General features: G+C 62.4%; 3 protein-coding genes across 6 annotated transcripts; all 3 read left to right on the forward strand.

Moving 5' to 3' along the window:
• The first annotated feature begins 30 nt into the window (after positions 1–30).
• On the forward strand, positions 31–8,604 carry ELMOD3 (ELMO domain containing 3). 3 transcript variants are annotated; one of them, XM_040618218.1, is made up of 11 exons: positions 31–276; positions 1,009–1,102; positions 1,415–1,484; positions 1,764–1,826; positions 2,193–2,284; positions 2,505–2,628; positions 3,415–3,537; positions 5,036–5,166; positions 5,801–5,877; positions 6,034–6,161; positions 6,946–8,604. In XM_040618218.1, exons 1-11 carry the CDS (start codon positions 209–211, stop codon positions 7,149–7,151), a joined length of 1,176 nt encoding a protein of 391 aa, XP_040474152.1. In that variant the 5' UTR covers positions 31–208; the 3' UTR covers positions 7,152–8,604. The 3 variants fall into 3 exon arrangements, with proteins under 3 accessions (XP_040474152.1, XP_040474154.1, XP_040474153.1); XM_040618219.1 differs by having other exon boundaries at positions 73–130; positions 1,009–1,088; positions 2,193–2,331; XM_040618220.1 differs by lacking the exon at positions 1,009–1,102 and having other exon boundaries at positions 33–276; positions 2,193–2,331.
• A 1,446-nt stretch (positions 8,605–10,050) lies between these two features.
• Positions 10,051–11,585, forward strand: ADRA2B (adrenoceptor alpha 2B). The gene has a single exon (XM_040618221.1). The coding sequence runs from the start codon at positions 10,188–10,190 to the stop codon at positions 11,331–11,333; it is 1,146 nt and encodes a 381-aa protein (XP_040474155.1). The 5' UTR covers positions 10,051–10,187; the 3' UTR covers positions 11,334–11,585.
• A 2,160-nt stretch (positions 11,586–13,745) lies between these two features.
• Positions 13,746–16,167, forward strand: LOC121099366. 2 transcript variants are annotated; one of them, XR_005831452.1, is made up of 4 exons: positions 13,746–13,806; positions 14,164–14,240; positions 14,896–15,009; positions 15,239–16,167. XR_005831452.1 is itself a non-coding variant. In XM_040618225.1 (3 exons), the coding sequence occupies exons 1-3, from the start codon at positions 14,594–14,596 to the stop codon at positions 15,901–15,903; spliced, it is 918 nt and encodes a 305-aa protein (XP_040474159.1). In that variant the 5' UTR covers positions 14,585–14,593; the 3' UTR covers positions 15,904–16,167. The 2 variants fall into 2 exon arrangements, 1 of the variants encoding a protein (XP_040474159.1); XM_040618225.1 differs by lacking the exons at positions 13,746–13,806; positions 14,164–14,240 and adding an exon at positions 14,585–14,732.
• Positions 16,168–16,173: the final 6 nt, after the last annotated feature.

Below are 16,173 nucleotides of genomic sequence, written 5' to 3' on the forward strand. Positions count from 1 at the left end.
CACCCCCCCCTCCGGCAGCGGGGGGCACCGGGCACTGGGCGGCGGTATCGGGCACTTGGGGTTAGCAACGGGGGCTGGTCCCGTGAACCGGGAGCCGGCACTGGGAGGTGACACTGGGAGCTGGTACCGGGTAACAGGCACTGGGAGCCGGCACTGGGAGGCGGTATCGGGCACTGGGGGCTGGCACTGGACGCCGGGAGCTGGCCCCATGAACTGGGAGCCGGTACTGGGAGGTGACACTGAGAGCTGGGAGCTGGTACCGAATACTGGGAGCCGGTAATGGGCACTGGGAGCTGGCACTGGGAGGCAGTACTGGGAGATGACACTGGGAGCGGTACTGGGCACCAGGCACTGGGCGCTGGCACTGGGAGGTGGTATCGGGGACTGGGTGCTGGCACGGTGGACTGGGGGCTGCCACTGGGAGCTGGTCCCATGCACTGGGAGCTGGCACTGGGAGGTGACGCTGGGAGCTGGGAGCTGGCACTGGGAGCTGGTATCAGCCACTGGGAGGTGACGCTGGGAGCTGGCACTGGAGCACCAGGAGTTGATGGTGGGCACTGGGAGCTGTTACCGAGCACTGGGAGCCAGCAGCTTTCCTTGGGCCCCAGCACCGAGGGCTGGTAGCGGTCCCCGGCCCCGCACCGCACCCCCGGCCCCGGCGGGCGCGTTACCCCCGGCCAGACCCTCCCACAGCGCCGTCGGCCCCGCGCGGTGCATGCCGGGTGCTGCCGGCCGTGCCGGGGCGCACTCGCGCTCCCGGCATGCAGCGCGGCTGCGCACTGCGCGACGGCGGGGCGGGGGCGCGGGGTAGGCCTCGCCGCTTCCGGTAGGCGCGGAGTCAGGGGGCGGCGAGGGCCGGGGGGCGTCAGCGGACAGGGCTGGCCGCGGGTGGAGCCGGGTCCCAGGAGAGGCCTCGGGCCTGCGGGGGGCCGGGGGACCCGTGAGCCCCGGGGGGGCCGCCTGGCCCCGCCGCCTGAGGCTCCGCTGCGGCTCCCGTCGAGCGGGCAGGCCGCCTTCTTCCCCGCAGGGCATGAGCGGCGGCGGCGGCTCGGCGCGGCCTGAGGAGCGGCGGCGTTTCCCCCCGCCCGGCAAGTCCCTCCCCGTGCGTGTCAGGCCTGAGTCCGGCCCTCGCGGTGCCTGGGCGGGGGGGCCGCCGGGACGCGGCCTGGGCAGCGCCCCCGGTGTCAGACGGCGCCTCCCCGCCGTCAGCGCGGCGGTTTCCATTTGTGCCCGTAAAGATCTTTCCGTTACCTGAGCTGGTCACGCAATAAAAACGAGCCCAGAGGGGCCCGCGTGCCCACCCTGCCCCGGTGCGGGAGCGGGGCCCTGAGGGAGGAGCCCGGGGTCTGGGGGAGCGGTTGGGTTTGTGGGTCTGTGCTGGTGGCTGACGGCTGCATCTCTTTTCCCCACTTAGATCTCGGCTTTGAGAGAAAATGGTCTGCTGCAGGCCCTGGTGCAGGGCGCGGGGCAGCCCGCAGGCACCGGTAAGCATCTCCTGCGCTCCTGTTGTATCGACCCCGCCACCTCCTGGCGGCTGCATCGCCCGGAGAGCTTGACAAGAGCCCAAGGGAAGCAGCGGGGTCTCACAGGCAAAGCCTTTGCTTCACTTTGTCCCAAACCTGCCGAGGAGAAACCTGGCAGCGTCCTCAGAGAAGGGTTGATCTGCCCCAAGATGTCCTGAGCAGCGCTGGGGGAAGGGAGCGAGCCCCCCGCCCCGGGTCTCCCAGCCAGCTCTAATCTCCGGCGTGCCTTTCCTCCGGCAGAGATCAGCGAGGAGCTGCGGCGAGCGCGGCAGGAATGGGAGGCTGTGGAAGAGAGCCAGTCAGGTACGGCTGGTGCTGAGGATAAGGGGGTTGTTGCAAAGGTGGATGGAAAAGGTCTGTGCAAGCGAAGGGACCTGAGTCCCAGAGAGCAAGAGTGGGTGGGTGTGCAGCTGGGGGGTGTTATTTGGGGTGGGAGAGAGCTGAGGAAAGGGCCAAGCGTCTGGAGGAGAGGGAGGGGGCAGGAGACTTGCTGCCTTCCCCCAGTTCCCCAAGTCTTCTCCCTCCTACCGTGCCAAAAGCTGGGAACAAGTTCCCCCCACCGGAGTGCTGCTCTGGCATGAAGCAAGAGCTTGTTCTGGTGCCGGAAAGCTGGAGCAGAGGGGCAGGGCTCGAGCTGGGGGGGTAACCCTGTTCTCTGCCTCCCTGCAGGGCTGGGAGGAGCATTGGCCAGTGCCGCACCCCTGATCTCCTTCAACGAAGCGCTGCAGTACTTCCAGACAGCCGACCTCTCCGAGTGCAGGGTACGGGCAGGGCCCCGCGCTCTCGCCCTCTCTCGGGGGTAGCTTTAGTAAGTAGGAGAGGAGCGTGGCGGGGAAGCACAGCGCTCCCCTCTTTCCATTCTGCCTTGCCTCAGCTGGGCGCTTTGCATGGTCGCATCCCTCCCTGCTCACCTGCTGGTTTTTCTCCTGCTCAATTCCCCAGGGGACCGGTCCTCATCATTGTGTGTTTTCTCCTCCACAGAAGAAGGTCCGGGTGACGGCACGCAGGCAAGGCCTGGCTGCTCTGGTTCGCTTCCTCTTCGGCCCTCCCCGACTCCAGCCGCAGCTGCAGGGAGAGCGGGAGCTGGCGCTGGCCATGGCACAGTGTGAGTGTCCCTTCTGCCCCAGCACGGGCCGCTGGCCCAACCGGCATCGCCTTTATCATGAGAGCTTCATGGGAAGGAACTCGAGGGGGGCTCAGGGGTGTAGGGGCTCTCTGCCCGCTGATCCCACGGCAACTGCTTGTCCCAAAGGACGTGTTCTCCATCTCCTCTGCCCCCCTGCTGCGGGCATACTCACTTTTGGGGAAACGATGGAGCTCCTGACCCCTTTCCATCGTGACACAGTAGCAGCTGTTCCATGCGTACACCTTGGCACAGCACCAGGCAGGTGCTCCATGGCTCTGCAGCCCTTCTCGCTCCTCGTTGCCTGACCAAAGCGAACGAGATGTGAATCCTTGCGGTGCCTTGGCATGGTCCACATTGTTCCTGTCTGTCCTGTGGTGGATCTCACATGCTGAGCGCGTGGAAACTCCTTGCCTGTGGCTTACTCTTGGTCGTGGTTCCCTGGGCAGCACTGCTTCGGCTGGCAAAACTTATCACAATGCTGAAATTACTCCTTACCCCTGTGCTCATACAATACATGGTCGTATTATTGATGGTTTTGCACCTCTAATATATTTTCCTCTCCTTCCCTTCTGCCCTGGAGCAGGATAAACATATCAGGGATGTTCTCCTTGTCACTGTAAGCTGTTCTCAGCTGCAGGTTTTAGTTTCTAGCCAGGCTCTGGCTTTACCCTGCAGCTGGTGGTGGTTTCTTTCCCCACCACATCTCTGTGCCGCTGCTGGAGGGCAGCAGGGCAGGGATGTTGAGGGGTGTTTTCTCTCTGCCAGGTGGTTTGGATGATAACGAGAGAGTGCACATGAGGATCCTGCAGACCATTTACAAGAAGCTAACCCGCTCCAGGCTGGGCTGCCCGCGCTATGGGGCACACTGGGAAGAGCTGGGCTTTCAAGGTAGGGCAGAGGGAGAGACCCCTGGAGCGAACCTTTGCCAGGAGAGATTGTGCTGGTACCGTTCATTCCTCTGGAGGTGGGAGCCAGAGGCAGTATAAGGGGTTTGATTCTTATTCTCCCTTCATGCAGCCACTGTCCCTGCTGCCGTTTCATAGAATTCTTGAGGTTGGAAAAAGGCCTTTAGGACCATCAAGTCCACCTGTTAACCCAGTACTACCAAAGGCACCACTAAACCATGTCCCCAAGTGCCACGTCTACACAGCTTTTAAATCCCTCCAGGACTGGTGACTCCACCACCTCTCTGGGCAGCCTGTTCCAGTGCTTGACAACCCTTTTGGTGAAGAAATTTTTTCTAGTCTCCAACCTAAATCTCCCCTGGTGCAACTTGAGGCCATTTCCTCTCATCATATTCCAGTTCCCTCAGTCACTCCTCATAAAGATCATAGTTATTTAAGTTGGAAAGGACCTAAGACTTGTTCCCTAGACCCTTTGCCAGCTTCGCTGCCCTTCTTTGGCCACACTCCAGCACCTCAGTGTGGTTTTGTTGGGGTTTTTTTGTAATGAGGGGCCCAAAACTGAACACAGCATTCAAGGCACAGCCTCAGATCAACACTGCTGCCCAGCTTGGTGTCACCTTGCAAGTGCACGGAGGGTGTGATCGATCCCCCTCACCCGGATCTCGATCCCCTCACCTGGATTGTCGATAAAAGACATTAAACAGAGCTGGCCCCAGGGCTGACCCTGCTTTCGTAGCAGATCTGTTGCTGCCCCAGCCAGCTGTCACAACCAGTACAACATCTGGACTGACTGGCCGGATAACACCAAGACCGGCTGCCAGGGTTGCCTGTGTCCAGCTGGCAGGGGCTTAAGTAGCCGGCATAACCACTTTGCCTGGGTCATTGATGCTTTTCATTAGCAAGCGATCTCTGTGGCTAATGAGCCATCTCTGGAGGACTGGTTTATTAGTGCGGCGCAGGTCAGGGCTCTGTCACTAAGGTTGTGGCACAGGTTGCTTTCAGCCTCACCTGTGTAAGAAAAACAACGTGATTAAAGCTGTCACGTGCAGCCTCGCAGGAGTTTTCGGGTTGGTTGACTTGGGAGTTAAATAGGGCAGGTTTTAATGAAGCCTAAAACCCTCAACAGGAGGGGGACGGCTCCTGCTCCTCTGTCCTGTCGCGTATACAACCGATCTTAAGTGTTACTTTACCAGCCAAACACCCTGGGGTGGGTAGAGCTTAAAGCTACTAATTCCCAGAGAAGGTACGGGAACGGGTGCGTGGGTGGGAGGGCAAGGACGTGTTACTGCCCACATGAAAGCGGCAACGGCACCTGTTCTGCTCTGGTTAAGGAAATTCCTGGAAAGCCTTCCCTCGGGATATGATTCCTGAAGGGAGTCAGTGGGGTTCCTTTGCTTTTGGAACACAGTGCCAGGGTATAAACAGCCTGCGGAAGCGTGGAGGTGAGCAGCGGGTGACTCTGGACTGTCCTGCCCTTCCAGGTGCAGATCCTGGGACCGACCTGCGAGGGACAGGGATGCTGGGCTTGATGCAGATGCTGTACTTCGTCATGGACTCTCAGACGCTGCCTCTGGCCCGAGAGATTTTCAAGCTATCCCAGCACGAAACCCAGGCACGTCCTTCTGCCTTCTACGCTTGCTCCCTGCTGTGGTATTTACCTGTTAATTTCTAATGCTCAGGGAAAGGGAAGCACAAAAACCTCGCCTTCAGAGTAAGGGCTTGGTGGGGATTTTTGCTGCTTAATCCCCCTTGTGCTGGTAAGTGGAGGAAGGTGGTCCCCAAAGAGCTGAGGAGCTCCCAGCAGAGGCTCGAGCCAAGCTCCAGGTGTTAGCTTTATGCTGGGAATGAGATTTAGCATCCTGGTGGAGGTCAGAGATTTGCTCCTGGCATCCTGACTTGGAGCTGAACTTGTGCAGGTTAAAAGGGCCGGAGAAGTGGGCAGAGAGCAGTGCGGCGTGGAAATGGGAGTGAGTGGAGCCTGCCTCCTTAAACTTGGCATTTTAGTCTCGGATGTGGTTGAGTTTAAGCATGGATATGAGCTTGGCTTGACCCACAGCATCCATTCAAACCTGTGTCCGTAGTATTAATATCCTGCTACACGGATCTGTTGCCTGCAGCCGCAGTCCCACAGGTTTGGGGGCACATGGGTGCGGTATAAAAGGGCTGGAGGTGTTGCCTGGGCACCTCCGTGTGCCAGAAGAAAGGCTTTTACCAGCTGAGCTCCAATAACATTGGTTCTCTTGCAGAATTTCCCCTTCTGCATCATGTCTGTGAACATTACCCGCATCGTCATCCAGGCCCTGAGGGAGGAACGTCTCTCCAGGTGAGGTCCAGAGCTCTGCAGCCGGGCTGGGTGGTGGGGCTGGGGTCTCAAACAGCACCCGCTGCTGGTTCCCATTGAGTGGGGTCCCTCCCTGGCAGCTCCCCCAGCTGCCGGGGCAGCGGCTGCGTCAGCTCAGCCCCTCTCCGCCTATTCCAGGGAGTGCAACCGCAGGCAGCAAGTCATCGCCGTGCTGAACGACATGTACACGGCGGCCTTTCTGCAGCTCTACCACCTCTGGAAGTGGCAGCACAAGACTGTTGCTGACTCTGGCTTTCTCCTAAAGGGTTTGTTCCCCTCCTTTCCCAGCTGAGGCAAATAACCCAGGGCCCAGAGGACAAACCCAGTGTGTTCTCGGCACGTTAGTGTCCTGCCGAGCCCAGCCCCAGGGGTGTTGCACACAGAAAGCTCCAACCATTCATCGTTTAATCCTCACACTGAGATTTTCAACGATCCTTAACTATCAGAGTGCCCTGTGGGGTGTTTCCCCTCCATTTGGCCTCTCAAATCTTAAAGCTGGGCGCCCATGGAAGCACCCACCGTGTTCAGAGGGCTGTTGTCATGGTGGCTTGAGGTGGGTGACAAGTGGGGACATGTCTTGCTCCCCAGGCTCACTCGTGTCGCATGCTGCGGTTGCGTAAGCCCTGTTTGTAGCACAGGGAGCGAGCGGAGTCGCGACTGTGCTTTTCACAGGGCGCACTAAATTAAGCAGCGGGGTTATTTACTCCAGAGGAGACTGATGTCAGCAGAGCCACTCGGATGCGCGGTGCTAATGGCTCCTTCTTAAAACAGGGTCCAGCTGTCACTGTTGGGCTCATGCTTCCCCCCACTCTCCCCGGGCTTTCCCTCCCGGGGGGGATCTCGGGTGGATGCCGAGCTCAGCTAGGGGTTTGGTGAGAAGCTTTTTGTGCTCCCTCATCCTGAGCAAAACATAGTTGTGCCCTTCCCCCGGGGGCATATGTTGGGGAAACCAGAAATGATACACGGGTCAAAACCTTACCCCGGGAGCGTGCTGCGTCCCTGACACCGTCCAGACTTTGTCCTCATGCTTTTTCCCTCTGACCTCCCCAGAGCTGGAATTATCCACCAAAAAGAAACCGAAGCAGCTCCTAAAGTCCCTGGAGGCCTACGTGAACAAAAGCCCCGCAGCAGATGGCCTTCAGGAACTGTCCCCTGCTTCTACCTCTGGCAGTGGCAGCCGGGCTGGCGAGGAGATTAACTTCACAGGCATCTGCGACCTGCAGGTTGAGCTGGAAGGAGAAGCCAGACTGATCTGAAACGGAGGGAGATGCTGCAGGGAGCCCCACTCACGGCTCAGCTCTTGGAGGGTGCCCGGCTGCTGTCACCTCTGGTCGGGGGGCTCAGGAAGGGCCACGTAGGTCGAGAGTGATGAGAGGTGGCCGCTGCCCTGAGGAGCATGGTGAGAGCAGGGTCTGGGCCAAAGTGAGGGCAGTCAGGAGCTGGGACATCACGGAGGGTAGATTTTTGCCCTAAACCCCCAAAAAGGGTGGCCTGGTCCTTCCCCATCTCACCCCTCAAGCATCCCAGCTGCAGTGTCAGCATTGCTCAGCGCTGTGGGAGCGAACCGCAAGATTTGATCCTTTCCAGGCAGGAACCTCCCAAAGCAAAGGGGGAAAACGTGGCAGAACAGGTGGATTTTATGGGCCACCAGCCAGGGAGCTGGGATAGTCTGTCTGCCTCAAATCTGTGCTCCTGTCTGTCTTTACCCCCAGCAGGGAAGTTAGTGATGCTCCAGGCAGAGCTGGAGCACGGTGACAGGGCTGCTGAATCAAATCACAGCTCTGACAGCACCTAGGAGGGTTTAAAACCCCCCACGTCAGGCCGTGGCGTCTTAATTATGTGTTGACAGTGGGGTAGGAGCACGAGCACGGCCCCATTGCTGGGGCAGGGGGGCCAGCTTGTGCCCCAGGGCTTGGGGTGTCCCAGTGAACTTCCCCGAGGTGTTACTGTGTGCATCAGCACTTAAATAAGTTATTAAAAGTAGGGGAGAAAGTGCTTTTCTTGGTGTAAAATAGACTTTTGGACTTGGATTTGCTTCTGGTTTCTGCAGCTGGGTGAGGGGAGAGAGTTTCTGCTGGGGGGAGGCTGCTCCCGGGAGCAGGGAAGGGCAAAACAGGGTCAGTCGGGCACCCAGGAGCTGAATTCAGGGCTCAGCCGTGGGAAAACCACTCCGGAGGAGAGGAACCAGCGTCGGATTCTGTCCTGCAGCGAGGTGCTGCCGAGGGGGGGAAGAAGAAAATCCTTCCCAGCCTCTGCATCTGCGAGGGCAGCTGCTTGGTGTCCAGAAGACCTTGTGAAGAGGAGACAGACAGGACTTTTGCCCGCAGGTTCCCGGAGGCTGCGGTGCGGTTTCCCAACATGCTCCCTCCCTTCCCAGCTCTCTGTGCCCCCCTTCCCAAAATCCACATCCCAGCCCCAGGTGAGGCTCAGGGACAGGCTGGGAGCAGTGACAGCTGCTCCGTGCCTCACGTCAGCAGGTGCTTAGAAACGCTCCGAAAGCATCAGCGGAGCATCAGCGTCGTGGCCCTCCAAAGGGTGGGGGAAAAGCCCCCAGGAAACAACTGTGGAGGTAAAGTGTGTTTAAGCATGAGAAGTGAGGAGCTGGCAGCGAGTGGTGTGTCACCCGTCACCCCCCGACAGCCTCCTGGTGCTGTTACCCCTCCGGGAAGGTGCTCGGAGGTGGGGCTGGGAAATGCTTCCAACTGGAAATAAATTTAAAAAAAAATAAAAAATAAAAAAAAAAGGGCAAAAAGAAGCCTGGTGCCATGTTTTTTCTGTCTTAATCCTGAATTCCTGCGTATATCGTTTGGAGGGGTGGGAGGAGGGTGGGATGGGGGCAGCTGGGCTGGAGTGAGTGGAAGAAAAACACCTTGGGGGTGGTTTTGGGGGGCTGAGGGGAGGGCGGGGGGGAGGGGGGGGGCAGGGAGTGTGGCCTTGGGCCCCCAGGGGTGAAGAGAGCTGCTGGCTCGTTCCCACTGCCGGGTGCTGGGGCTGGGGGGGGTGCTGGGGGAGGGGTTTGGGTACCCGGGGAGGACATAGGTGCTGGGGGGTGGGTACCGGGGGGATGTGGGTGCCGGAGGGAGCTGCAGGTACCAGCGGGGATGTGGGTGCTGGGGAGCTGCGTGTGGGGGTGCAGTTACCAGGGGGGATGTAGGTACCGGGGCGGGGGCGGGGGATTGTGTGCAGGTGCTGGGGGAGATGGGGGTGCCGGGGGGGTGCAGGTACCAGCGGGATGCAGGTACCAAGGGGGTGCAGGGGCTGGGGGGATGCGGGGGCTGGGGGCAGCGGGAGCTGAGGAACGAGCCCGGCCCCGCCAGCGGCCGCGTGGCCCCCCGGTGCCGCCCGGTTCCGCCCCGGGGGCGGGGGCGGCGGCTCAGCTCCCCCCCGCGCCCGCTAAAAACCCCGCGGAGGCGGCGCTCGGCAGCGCAGAGCCCGGCGGCACCTGCGGCGGCACCCGACGGGGCGAGGTAGGGGCAGGCGGGGCGGGGGCGGGCAGGGGGCGGCAGAGGTACAGGCAGCACCGGGGGGGCGGGCAGGGCAGGCACAGGTAGGGCTGCAGGTACAAGCAGCACAGCACAGGGGTGCCGGCAGCGGTGGGAGCAGCAGGCAGGGCAGGCAGCCCCGCAGGCAGGGGTGGGAGCAGCAGGCAGCCCCGCAGGCAGCCCCGCAGGCAGCGGCGGGAGCAGCAGGCAGCCCCGCAGGCAGCCCCGCAGGCAGCCCCGCAGGCAGGGGCGGGAGCAGCAGGCAGGGCAGGCAGCCCCGCAGGCAGCGGCGGGAGCAACAGGCAGGGCAGGCAGGGCAGGCAGCCCCGCAGGCAGCCCCGCAGGCAGCGGCGGGAGCAGCAGGCAGCCCCGCAGGCAGCCCCGCAGGCAGCGGCGGGAGCAGCAGGCAGGGCAGGCAGCCCCGCAGGCAGGGGTGGGAGCAGCAGGCAGGGCAGGCAGCGGCGGGAGCAGCAGGCAGGGCAGGCAGCCCCGCAGGCAGGGGTGGGAGCAGCAGGCAGCCCCGCAGGCAGCGGCGGGAGCAGCAGGCAGGGCAGGCAGCCCCGCAGGCAGGGGTGGGAGCAGCAGGCAGCCCCGCAGGCAGGGGTGGGAGCAGCAGGCAGCCCTGCAGGCAGCCCCGCAGGCAGGGGTGGGAGCAGCAGGCAGCCCCGCAGGCAGGGGTGGGAGCAGCAGGCAGCCCTGCAGGCAGCATGGCAAGTGACACCGGCATCCCCTGTCACCCCACCGCCTCATTCACGCGCACCCCGGGGCACCGCTGAGCGCCACCAGCCGGACCCTGCAGCCGGTGGGACCATGGGGGGCCCCGAGGGCAGCTACTCGGTGCAGGCTACCGCCGCCATCGCCGCCACAATCACCTTCCTGGTGCTCTTCACCATCACGGGCAACGTGCTGGTGATCATGGCAGTGCTGAGCAGCCGCTTGCTGCGGGCGCCCCAGAACCTCTTCTTGGTGTCGCTGGCGGCCGCCGACATCTTGGTGGCCACCCTCATCATCCCCTTCTCCTTGGCCAACGAGCTCCTGGGCTACTGGTACTTCGAGAAGACGTGGTGCGAGATCTACCTGGCACTGGACGTGCTCTTCTGTACCTCGTCCATCGTCCATCTCTGCGCCATCAGCCTGGACCGCTACTGGTCAGTCAGCCGTGCCATTGAGTACAATGCCAAGCGCACGCCGCGACGCATCAAGTGCAGCATCCTCATCGTCTGGACCATCGCCGCCGTCATCTCCCTCCCACCCTTGGTCTACAAGGGGGAGAAGAAGGCTGCAGCGGGGGGGCGACCGCAGTGCAAGCTCAACGAGGAGGCCTGGTACGTCCTCTCCTCCAGCATCGGCTCCTTCTTCGCCCCATGTCTCATCATGATCCTTGTCTACCTGCGCATCTACCTGATCGCCAAGCGCCGCCACCGCTCCCACCCCAGCAGCACCAAACCAGCAGGATCAGTGCCACCGAGCGTCACCCTCCCAGCCGGTGCAGACCCCCCGGGGACCTGCCCGCCGGCGGACAGGACCTCACTGCTGAGCCCTGAGGAGCCCCTGGCCTCCTCTAGCCCCGGGGCAGGGACATCCCCGCAGCCCGGAGGACGCCCAAGGGACACCATGGCCACCGGGACAGGGCAGGTGGTGTTGGCACATCGGCCGCCGGCGTTGAACCCTTGGAGGAGGAAGACTCAGGTCAACCGGGAGAAACGTTTCACCTTCGTCTTGGCCGTGGTCATCGGCGTCTTTGTCCTCTGCTGGTTCCCCTTCTTCTTCCTCTACAGCCTGGGCGCGCTCTGCCCCCGGCACTGCAAGGTCCCCGACAGCGTCTTCCAGTTCTTCTTCTGGATCGGTTACTGCAACAGCTCCCTCAACCCCGTCATCTACACCGTCTTCAACCAGGACTTCCGCAAAGCTTTCCGCCGCCTGCTCTGCCGCTGCCGAGCCCCGACACCCTGGTGAGGGGCTCCGGCTGCCCCCTCCCTCCTCCTCCTCCTCCTGGTCGCACTGGCCGCCCAGAGCATCCCTTGGGGTGGGGGTGGGGTTGAAGCCCTCAAAGTGATGATGGGTCCCTGTCCCCAGCCAGCTGCTGGCGCCTGCCTGCTTGCCGCCTTCTCTGTCACCAGATTTCCCTGGGGTGGGGGCACATGCCACTGTGCCACCACCCCTGTCCCCAAGCCCAGTGGCATCCCGGCAGGGCCCCCACCCCAAGGTGCTGCCGCAGCCTTTTAACAATAAAAGATATTTTGTAATAAGAAAAAAATGTCACTTTTTATCAAGGGGGGGGGGGGCAGGGTGTTGTGTCACCCCACACACACGCATCCCAGGGGACCGTGGGGACAGGGGCCGTGGCCCGTGACGGCCAGCAGCGCGGCCGGGAGGAATGCGTGCTGGCGGAGTGGGAACACGATGTCTGGGAGGGGGCAGTTATTTATGGCAGCGCCCGGGAAGGAATAAATAATAATAATTAAAAAAAAAAATAATAGAGAAACCCCCAAACAACCCCAAAGGATAAATCTCGGCAGCTGCCGGCCCTGAGGACGTTCAACCCAGCAGGGGATGGGGACATGGGGACAGAGCCTGGTGGCAGGGGACGCCCCAGGGGTGGGGATTCGCGGGTGTCTTGTATAGGGTTGTGCTGCCCAGCCAGGGTGAGGGTGACACGTGGCAGGGCCCATGGAGGGGGTTTGTGGGTTGTGACCCACACCAGTGGGTTCCGCACCGCCGTACCGTGACCCACGTATTGTGACCCACACGGGTGTAACTGCAAGTCACGGTGGAGCACTGTGACCCACACTGGTTGTGTTGTGGTTTGTGACAGTGTATCGCGACCCACATTGCTGTGTCGTGACTCACACTGCTGTGTTGTGACTCACGACGGCACATGGTGACCCCCACCAGTAGGTGGTGAACTCCACCAGTGCATGGTGACCCCCACTAGGGCATGGTGACCCACACCAGTATGTGGTGACCCCCACCAGTGCACATTGACCCACGCCACTATATCATGACACCCCCCCCAGTGCATGGTGACCCCCACCAGTATGTGGTGACTCACACCAGTATATGGTGAACCCCACCAGTGCATGGTGACCCCCACCAGTATATGGTGACCCCTACCAGTGCATAGTGACCCCCACTAGTACATGGTGACCTCTACCAGCGCATGGTGAGGTGACCCCCACCAGTGTGTGGTGACCTCTACCAGTGAATGATGACCCCCACCAGTGTGTGGTGACCCCCACCAGTGAATGATGACCCCCACCAGTGCACGGTGACCCACACCACTATATTGTGATCCCTCTCACTGCGTGATGACCCCCACCAGTGCATGGTGACCCCCACCAGTGAATGATGACCCCCACCAGTGTATGGTGCCCCACCTCATGGCCAGGGGACATGGCTGGGGACAGCTGGGCAGTGGCGGAGCCAGCCCCCCCCGCGGGCCATCCCCCCATCCCTGCGGATGAACGCTCAGGCAGCCCTTTCCCAGCCCAGCCCCCCCCGGCCCCCCCGGCCCCTCGGCATGGGAGGATGCTCAGGGTGGGAGGGGTCGTGCGAACGGGCCGGGGCGCTGGGCCCCCCGCCAGCCTGGCCCCGCTCCCGGCCCGGGGCGGGGGGGGCGGCGCTGGGGGGGTCCCATGGGGCCGGGCATGAGGCTGTGGGGCGCATGGGGCTGGGAGCATCCGCGGGGGCTCATAGGGCTGATCATGGCCCTGTGGGGGGGCCGTGGGGCTGCCCCCGCAGGGATGGGGGGGCTGTGGGGGGACCATGGCCCCGCAGGGATGGGGGGGCTGTGGGGGGGGGCCGTGCGGGGCTCTGGGTGCGGGGATGCTCCGCTCCGAGCGCGGTCAGAACGAGCCGGGGTTGGGGGGACCCTGAAGCCCCCCCGCAGCGCCCCCCCCGGCCTTGCCCCCTTCCCCGGGGCCGCCTGCCCTCCTGCCTTTTTTTTTTCCCTTTTTTCCTCATATTTTTTTTCTTCTTTTTTTCTTTTTTCTTGTCTTTATTCCACCCCTTTTTTCTCTTCTTTCCCCATTTTTCTTCTTTTCTGGTCTTTTTTCCCCCTTTTTTTCTCTTCTCTTCCCATTTTTCTTTTTTCCTTTTTTTCTGGTCTTTTTTCCCCCTTTTTTTCTCTTCTTTTCCCATTTGTCTTTTTTCCTTTTTTTCTGGTCTTTTTTCCCCCTTTTTCCCCTTCTTTTCTCATTTTTCTTTTTTCGCCGATTTTCTTTTCTTTTGGCCCTTTTTCTGCCTCCCCTCCCGCCCCGAGGCGCGGACAGCCCAGCAGCCCGCAGCTGCGCGGGGGCGGGCCAGCAGCTCCGGGGGGGGAGGGGGGCGGGGGGGAGGGGGGCAGCCGGGGGGGGCGGGGCCGCGGGGGGGTCAGGCAGATCCGGCCCGTTTGGACCCCGCGTCACGGCTCTTCCCACGGGGGGTTGAGGTCCGGGGGGGGCCCTGGGGGACGGGGACTGAGGGGGGAGGGGCTGGCGTGGGGGTCGTCCCGGGGGGAGCAGAGCTCCACGGGGGGCCGGTCCCGGGGGGAGCAAAAGTCCCGGGGGGGGGGCGGGGGCAGCCGGGCCGTGCCCCCATCCCCCCCCGGCCGCGTTCCTCCGGGACCGACGCCCCCCCCCCCTCCGGGCCGGGGGCAGGTGAGAGCGGGTCCCTGCGCCCCTCCCCCCCCCCCCCCTTCCGCCCTATAAAGCCTGTGGGGCCCGGGGGGTGTCCTCTGCCCGCAGCCCCCCCAGCGACCGAAACCTTCCCCCCCCCCGGCCCTTTCTGCCCATTTCTTTTTTTCCAGGACCCTCGAGCACCCCGGTTACCCCACGCCGGGGGCTGCCAGCACCATCCCCCCACCCGCGACAGCCCATCCCGGAGGTATGTGACTCCCTGGGGGTGGGCATGGGGGGGGACACACCGACCCCCACACTGGGGGGTGTCCCTGTGCCCCCCACACCATGAGCACCCCCTGGTAAATCCAGCTGCGGTGTCATGCTGGGTTGGGTTCCCCCCCCCCGTTGGGTTCCCCGCCCCCCCCCCCCCCCCCCCCCCCCCCCGGTTTGTGCTGGCAGCCATCCATTTCCCTGCTGCGGAGGGGGTCCCTGCCCTGCGCCCCCCTCCTGGCACCCTGCGGGCCCTATCCTGTGTTGCCCCACGGTGCTGGGTGTGGTGGTGGAGGGGGCTGCCAGTTGCTGCAGGTGGGAGGGGGACGGGGAGAGCCCAGACCCCTCATGTGCCCCCAGCTCCGCGGACCCCTTCCTGCCCATCATCACCGCATCCCGGTGCCGGCCACGTCTCTGCGGGCTCATCCCTGCGCGGGACCCCCTGCCCGAGCTCCCTGGGTGCTGAGCCCACCGGACCTGGGTCAATGTAGGTGACCCCTGGGTGGGGAGCGTCCCCCCTCCTTGACCCCAGATGGATTTGCTGTATCTGCCCCGGTAACGCGGCTTTGCCCGGTAGCCCGTGCGTGTTGGGGAGCGTTGCCCACCGTTTGGGGGTTCCAGGGTTTGTGTCGTGTCCTCTCTCCCCCCAGATGAAAGCCTCCGTCTACGAATCGGGGCAGAAACTGGAAATTTTCATCCCTTTCGTGGGCAAGTGCCGCCCGCCCTTGAGGCGCTGCTGCCAGAGATGCACCCCGAGGAGCTGGGTAGGAGCGTGGCTCTGGGAGCTCTGTGCTTCCCGGAGCTGCCTGGGAAGAGTTTGGGACCTTGGGATGCTGGTGAAGGGCACCAGGCCCAGCCCAAGGGTCTTGTGCGCCTGGGGAGGGCTGGGGGCTGGAGGGGGGCAGGCATAGCCGCCCCCCCTGCATTTCCCAGAGCCATCTCTAGGGCAGACCCGCCGCTGCCCGGGGGGCTGACCCCACGTTCTCCTTCCAGGATGGATTCTACCACCCGCAGCTCTCCTCCCTCGGCTTCCGCGACACCATCCGGGTGACGGAGGAGGACACGCGGTGAGGATGGGACGAGCTGCGTGCTGGAGCGTGCTGGGCAAACCACATTTTCCCCAGATTTCATACAAATCCCCATGGAAATCCCTTCCCCTGCTGCGCAGGAGCGTGAGGATGCCTCTCCATCATCCTTACTCCCTAATTAGTCCAAAAAGGAGTTACGTTAATTATATTTTGAAAGGCTGGAAGCCACATCTCTGGGTGCAGAGCAGAGGGGAGAGGGCTTGGTCTGTTCCTCCGGCTGCTGTCCCCCTTGAGCTGGGAGAAGTCAGCCCCAGAGTCGAGGATTTGGGGTTGTTTCTTTTTTTAAACAAAACTTGGTATCTTGATGCTGTTGGGAAGAACTTGGCGGGGGGGAGGGGCTGGGGGTGTTTTTGTTCCCCTCTCTGGCGCCGGCACAAGGACAAGCTCACGCAGCCTTTGGAGCGTGCCTGGACCCCAGCCCCTGGGGAGAGGCGGGGTGGCCTCTGCCCCAACCCCTCCTGCTCTTCTTCCTCCCCATGGGCCCTCACCCCGGACCTCCAGCTGCTGTCACCCAGCCTTTTCCGCCGGCTGACGTGGAAGCCAGGAGCCGTTTCTTTGCCAAACGCCTGACATTTTTTGTTCCGGAGGTGCTGGACTCCTTGGGTTCCTCTCCCCTTGCAGAACAGTCCCTGGTGGCTTAGCAATTTTTGCACTGTATTTTTCCAAATCGGGTCATTATACTCCATTCAGCTTGAAATATTTGAGCTCCAGCTTTCCAACTCGTTGAATAATTCATCCCCACTTGCAGCAACTCCGGAGTTGCGGGATGGCTAAAAGGAGCCCGGTGATGGGTGGTTGAGATCACAGCGGAAAGACGAAGGTCTAAAGCGCCCCTGTCCC

This window comes from Falco naumanni, chromosome 19 (assembly GCF_017639655.2).
Source record: "Falco naumanni isolate bFalNau1 chromosome 19, bFalNau1.pat, whole genome shotgun sequence".
In the NCBI taxonomy this organism is placed as follows: domain Eukaryota; kingdom Metazoa; phylum Chordata; class Aves; order Falconiformes; family Falconidae; genus Falco; species Falco naumanni.

Coding starts and splice junctions, on each gene's coding strand:
- ELMOD3 (XM_040618218.1), top strand. CDS start 209: ATGAACTGGGAGCCGGTACTGGGAGGTGACACTGAGAGCTGGGAGCTG. Junction 1,485..1,763: donor GGGGCAGCCCGCAGGCACCG/GTAAGCATCTCC, acceptor TTCCTCCGGCAG/AGATCAGCGAGGAGCTGCGG. Junction 5,167..5,800: donor TATCCCAGCACGAAACCCAG/GCACGTCCTTCT, acceptor GTTCTCTTGCAG/AATTTCCCCTTCTGCATCAT.
- ADRA2B (XM_040618221.1), top strand. CDS start 10,188: ATGGGGGGCCCCGAGGGCAGCTACTCGGTGCAGGCTACCGCCGCCATC.
- LOC121099366 (XM_040618225.1), top strand. CDS start 14,594: ATGTGCCCCCAGCTCCGCGGACCCCTTCCTGCCCATCATCACCGCATC. Junction 14,733..14,895: donor CCCACCGGACCTGGGTCAAT/GTAGGTGACCCC, acceptor CTCTCCCCCCAG/ATGAAAGCCTCCGTCTACGA. Junction 15,010..15,238: donor GATGCACCCCGAGGAGCTGG/GTAGGAGCGTGG, acceptor TTCTCCTTCCAG/GATGGATTCTACCACCCGCA.